The sequence below is a fragment of the Bison bison genome, unplaced genomic scaffold, assembly GCF_000754665.1.
Source record: "Bison bison bison isolate TAMUID 2011002044 unplaced genomic scaffold, Bison_UMD1.0 scf7180017864089, whole genome shotgun sequence".
In the NCBI taxonomy this organism is placed as follows: domain Eukaryota; kingdom Metazoa; phylum Chordata; class Mammalia; order Artiodactyla; family Bovidae; genus Bison; species Bison bison.
This window is the reverse complement of record NW_011494661.1, coordinates 413207-419311: the sequence shown is the minus strand read 5'-3', so window position 1 is coordinate 419311 and position 6105 is coordinate 413207. Positions and strand designations below refer to the sequence as shown.

The 6105-nt window shown below is 64.3% G+C and overlaps 1 protein-coding gene across 1 annotated transcript in view; it reads left to right on the top strand.

Annotated features, from left to right (window-relative positions):
- Positions 1-6105, top strand: part of MACROD1 (MACRO domain containing 1) — a 156637-nt gene that overhangs the window by 138078 nt on the left and 12454 nt on the right. Inside the window, exon 5 of the mRNA XM_010838087.1 lies at positions 3376-3405. Within this exon, the coding sequence (XP_010836389.1) occupies positions 3376-3405 (30 nt within the window). The remainder of the gene's footprint in view (positions 1-3375; positions 3406-6105) is intronic.

The following is a 6105-nucleotide window of genomic DNA, read 5'->3' as shown; positions in this document are numbered from 1 at the left end:
ACAGGCTCAGCACTGAGGCTCGGAGCCAGTTAATTGTGTCCAGCCGAGCGTGGCACCGGCACATCTCCGGGCGGGGGCCGCGGCCGGGCTGGACCACCTCACCCCGCAGAGGGGTGCCAACAGCAGACTCAGATGGCAGGCGTTGTGCCAGGCACCTCATACACTCTGGCTGAGGAGCCTACGCCCCCACACCCCCCAAAGACGGAAGAAACCTCAGGCCCCCCACAAAGCTCAGGGCCAGGCCTGGGCCCCACTCCCTCACTCGGCCACTCACAAGCTCAGTGGCCCTGCTTAGCTGGGCAGCTTCCGGCCCTCTGGGCAGGGCTGGGCCATAGACTCTGGCATGGGCCCGAAAGCCAGCGCTTGTCCTCATCTCCCTCGCCCACCTCCCAGCTCAGCAAGAAGACCCTTTCAGACAGAGGGAGCGTTCAGGGGTTAATAAAATGGGCGCTGACAACCAGACATCCTAGTTCAAGGCCCTTTCCCCCATTCAACCCGGCACGCCAAGAGCCTCAGTTTCCTCATCGGAAAAATGGGCTAATGACCAGTTTTGATTTAGAGCCTCAGACCAAACTGAGGGGAGCATGGGGGCAGTGATGCAGCAGACAGGGGAGGTGCTGGAGACCCCAGGCCAGCGCCAGGTGAGACGGGCCGGCCAGCCTTGGCCAGGCAGCAGGAAGGCCTGAACTGCCCCGCTTTGGGTGGGAGGCGGGGCAGCACACCCGGGACCGCCTGTGGTATCTTTGGCGCTGCTCCCCATTGCCCACGTTCCTCCCAAGCCTCCAGGTCATCCCCTCCGCTCTAGGTGCCTTGGACACTGCGTGACCAGACATCCAGCCCCGTGGGGAGAGGGGCCCCGGGGAGAGAGGGCAGGGGCAGGGTTTAGATCCCTGGGTTCCTGCCCGTCCCCGAGTTTCGCCCCACGGGCACAGTGGGCTGGGGGATGGGGACTCTGCAGAGCGGCCTCCTGGGGTGCCCGCTGACCTGGGGCCCACTTCCTCCGTGCAGCTTGAGTCTGAGCCCCCGGTGCTGAGCCACACCTGCGCTCTCCCACCTGTGGCAGGTGATGCCACCTGGCTACCTGTGCCCCTTCCCCCAGCTCCGCCTCTGCCCCAGGCACACCTCCCTCCTCAGCCCCTGGGTGTCCCCGGCCTGGTGGCCATCAGGCCAGTTCACCCCCAGCCCCCTCGCTCAGGCAGGGCCACATGCGGTGGGATTTCGGGGGCTCAGGGCAGGTGAGCGTTGGCATCTCCTTCCGAAGGGGGCTTCAGAAACGCAGGTCAGCACCCCCTCCCCACCCACCCCTTTGTGGCTCATTGCCAATCCATTTGGCACCCAGCCCTCCACAAGCCCGGGCCAGCTCCTTTGCAGCGGGTGTTAATTAAGAGAGGTGATGGGGGGAGGCGGGGAAGGGCCATGGAGGGCAGCTTCCGACAGGCGCCAGGACTGCCGAGGGCTGAGGGGGCGGGGGCGCTGGGCCTGCGCCCACCTGAGATGCCCCGGCCTCCTCCTGCGGGCTCCAGGGCAGACTGGTCCAGACATCCAAACCCTTATCCCTGCGGCCAACCTGCTGGGGTGGGGGCAGGTCAAGACTGCATCCCGGGGGCCTACTGTGTGCTCTGTCTGTAAGCGGAGGAGGCAGGCCCCAGTCCTGGCGGGGCAGGTTGGGGGCACCCTCCCTCTGGACTTTGAGGTCCACCTGCTCTGTGGCTTTGACATCAGACAGACCCAGTTCCGATCCTGCTATTGTGCAGCTCAACCTCTGGGCTTTGCTTTTCTTGTCTGTAAAATGGGAGCGATCGCACAGCCCCTGTGGCTTTGCTGTGATAGCACCTGGGAACAGTCTGCCTGGAAAAGAGCCCTCGCTCAGTCACTGGCCATGTGCGCTCCTGGGGCAGAGCCCACAGCCCCAGCCTTGGTGAGCCCCGCCCCTGTGGCCTGCACGTCCGCCGGGGTGTCCGCTGGGGTCCATCTCCGGCTCCGGCTGCCTCGCCTGCCTGCTCTGCCCGCCTGCACCGCACCCTCCCTGTTTCCTAGTGGCCCCTCACCCCTGCTCTGGGAGCGCCCAGCCGCTCCTCGCCTCTCCATCTTAATTAGCTGCTTGTATTAATCTTGCAAGTAACGTGGCAACTTGCAGCCCTGGGTTTTCGGGCTGTGGAATTAATTATTCCCCAAGCGAAGAGCTGTCAGCTCTGGGAGACCAGCCACTCGGAGCCACCCAGCACCACTTAGCAGCCTCCACCCAGGGGCTTGTGGCCTGGCCGGCCTGGAAATGGCCCCACTCCTGGCCTGAGCCCTATTCCGTGAGTCCCTCTCCAGAGGGGCTGCAACAGGACCCGGGAAGGGAGGACGGGAGGCTGGAGCAGTGTCAGAGCCGAAGACTCCGGGGGCCGGGGGCCGAGGCACAGCAGGTCCACAGCCCCCACGGCAGCACCTGGGCGTGCAGGACGCACCCGCCCCGAATTGCCTGGGTTCGGCCTGACGAGCCCTGAGCACGGTGCTTCACACCCAGGCAGCTGTGCGGTCAGACGCTGGGGCCCAGGCTGGGAGGGGCGCAGACCTGCGCTGCCCTGACATTCCAGCCAGGAGGCTTCCAGCTTCACTCTGCTCCATGGGGAGGCCGGAGCGGGCAGCCAGCCAGGCAGGGCGAAACGGACAGGGCAGCCGGTGGTCCAGCTCCAGTCAAGGGAGGGGCCGGGGGGCTGGCGGAGTGGGAAGAGCGCTGTTTCTTCCTTGACCTTCACGCTGAGCCTGTAAGGTGGCCTGTTCTCCTGTTTCACATACAGGGAAACTGAGTCACAGAGCACGGTGGCTCAAGTCAACCATCTGTTCTGTCTGGTTCCAGTCCCAGGGCCCTGGCCCTTCCTGCACTGCACCAGGGTGGGGCCTGGACCTCACGGGTGGGTGCTCTGGTCCACGAGGGTCCCCGCCCTGGTTCACAGCTCTCACCCCACGCGCTCATGCCCCAGGCAGCCCTTCCCCCGGCTGGGTCCCTGTGGCCACAGGTCTATGTCCCCTGCAGCCTGTGAGCCCCACCTCTCTGCACCATGCTGGCAGGCGGGCTCTGGGCACCGCTGGGGAAGGAAGGATGCATGTGGCCGAGGGTCGCCTGCCACGGTCGCAGCTGCTTCCGGACCCTGGTGCCCCCTGACTCCCCCACTACCCTACAAACTCCAGGCCCATCAGGAGCCTCAGAGGGAGAGGAAGCCCCAGCCCCCTGAGCCTCCCGATTATCTGCCTCTGCTTCAGAGAGCCCGTACCCGGGATGTGGGCTGGCACTTGGGCCCAGCTGGCAGCCCCCGGTCACCCCTCCACACAGCAGCCTGCCCCCCTAGCCTCTCCCCACTGACGCCTTTATCTCTCTCTCTTTTGCAGCCAACAGCTCCCTGCTCGGAGGTGGCGGCGGTGAGTAGACCCTTCCTGTGGGCTGAGGTGCAGGGCTGGGTGGGTGAGGGTCCGCCTCGCTCCTCCTGGCCCCCTTGCCCACCTTCCGAGCCCAGCTGGCTGCTGTGCCTTCCCAAGGCTGCCCCCTCGTCCCCACCAGGCACCCCTCCCATCTCTCCACTCCGCCCTTCTTTACTGCCCCCCACCCCGTCAGCCTTGCCTGGCCTCCCATATCTGTAGGTGAAGCCGGACACCTGAACGACAGGCCTGGCTCCTGCATGGCTGGGTGACTGGGGTAGGTCCCTGCCCCCTGAACAGAGGCCGCCTGGTCTGTAACTGGGAGCTGGAAGGCCCCCTGAGGTTTCAGAGGGACTGGGGGCGTAGCACCGCAGGTGTGGTGGGAAAACCCCAGCCCTGCCCCCTGATGCCCACGCACCCTGGGCAAGTTTGCCCACCTGTGAGGGCGAAATGAGCATCTCCGCTCTGCCCTGCAGCCTCGCAGGGCGGCTGTGTGTCAGGACATGGTCTCATCAAGTCAGGGAGAGCCACAGCATCCATAAAGCCCACGAGAAGGCAGGCGTGCGCACTGTTCTGAGACCCCCCATGACCCAGGGTTGTAGCAGGGCCAGGTGGGCAGGACGTCGAGGTCAGAGCGGGCCCAGCCTCCAGGGATGCAGGGTCAGGTCAACCGGTGCTGGCGGGGAGGGCGGGGAGGACAGTCCCTGCACCCCCAGTGCCTGGCCAGCCCGGCCCAGGCCGGCCACACCAGCCCCTTGCCCCCAGCCCCCAGGCCTCTCGTGGGCTGGCCTGCCTGCTGTCTGCCAGCGGCCCGATGATTGGTGAGCCAGGGGCCAGGGGTTAATGCGCCGTCGGATAAATCCCAGGGGCTGTGTTTACGGCTGCAGTGGCGGGGTCCAGGCCAGGTTTTAAAAGGGGGAAAAAATAAAAGGGGCATAGAAGGTCAGGAATAAATAAGAGCAGCGTTAAGAGCTGTCGGTGACCGGCCAGGATGCAGGATGGGGACGCGGGGCGGGGGGTCTGTTTGTGGTTGGAGATGTTTTCCCTCCCTCCACCGCGCCTCCAGCCGTCCCTCAGGAGGTCACCACTACCCTGGAGGCCTCACAGGATGAAGGGGCTTCACTCGGCAGGGTGGTCTGTGCCATGTGGGCGGCGGGCTCAACAAGGCACACCTGTCCGGCCGTGGGGACCAGGGAGGCTCCCAGAGGATGGGCTGGGGACCAGGGGGATGGGTAGGAAATAGCGAGCAGTGATGCGCAGTGGGAAGGGTGTGCTGGGCAGAGGGGACAGCACAGGCGAAGCCTGGAGTGAGGGAGGCTCTGAAGATGGGAACGCTTAGAGCCCAGATGAGGGGAGGGGACCCGGGGGAGGACGCAGGGGCCTTGGAGACCATGTGAGGAGCTGGGGTTTAGCTGTTAGGTTAGGAGGACAAGCTTCCCAGGTGGCAGTAGTGATAAAGAACCCACCAGAGACGCAGGTTCGATCCCTGGGTCGGGAAGATCCCCTGGAGGAGAGCATGCCAATCCACTCCAGTGTTCTTGCCTGGAGAATCCCATGGACAGGGGAGCCTGGCGGGCCATGGTCCACGGGGTCACAAAGAGTCAGACAAAACTGCAGCGACTTAGCACACACACACGTAGGAAGACGAAGGATTACAGAAGCTGCGGGACCTAAGTCAGGTCATCCGCCCTCTTCTGCTCAGAACTCTTCCAGGACTCTCACCGCACTTCCTTCCACGGCCCACAAGGTCTCCAGCCACCGATCAGACTCCCCACCACACTGCCTGGCCCTCCGCACTCCATGCCAGCCACACCACCTCCCTGCAGCTCCTGGAACACAGCCAGCCCACGTGTACCACAGAGCCTTTGCACTGGCTCTTGCCTCTGCCCCAGATGCTCTTCCGCAGACAGTCACGGCTGTTCCCTTCACCTCCTATGAGAGTTTACTCGCAGGCCCTCTTCTCTTGAGGGCGGCTCTGACCTCGGAATTGCAGCTGCTGCCCTTACCCCTACCCCACCTGACACTCCCTGGGCCCCTCGTGCTGCTCTAGTCTTTATTTTCCTCCGACCACCTCTCTCCTAAAGTGGTGTGTCACTTACTTGTCTGTTCCGTTCATCATTTGTTGTCTATCTCCCCATTGAGAACAGTAGCTGCAGGAGACTCGCTCACACTTAGAAGTGGTCTGGCGCATACAGTCAGTGCTCAATGAATGGCTGATGAATGAACGAATGAACTGTAGATAAAGTCAGGGACGGCCTTACGGGTCATGCAAAGGACTTGCTGACAGGACAGTGGGAACCACTGAGGTTTCCTGCAGAGCAGGGAGAGTGGCTCATAGGTGGCCCGGGACCTCGCTCTGGGAGGTCAAAGGGCAGCTACTCTGGCCAGACTGAGCAGCGGGGCCCTGTGGGGTCCCCCACTCTCGCTTTCTTGTGGCACTGAGGGCGAGGGGAGGCTGGAGCCGGCCTCAGCACAGCCTGACTGACGCAGAGATGGATGGGGTGGGCCAGGACCCAGGAGGAAGTGGGCCCGGAGTCCAGCCTTTTAACGCCGGCCGAGATTTATGGAGCCGCCGCCAGGGCTCGCTGGGCTGTCACTCTGCTAATGTGATTGGAACAAGGCGGAGGTGGCGGGGAGGGGACTGGGGTTGGCGGGAGGAGAGGCAGGGCCTGGGGGGCGGGCTGGCGCCCGGCTAGGGCGGAA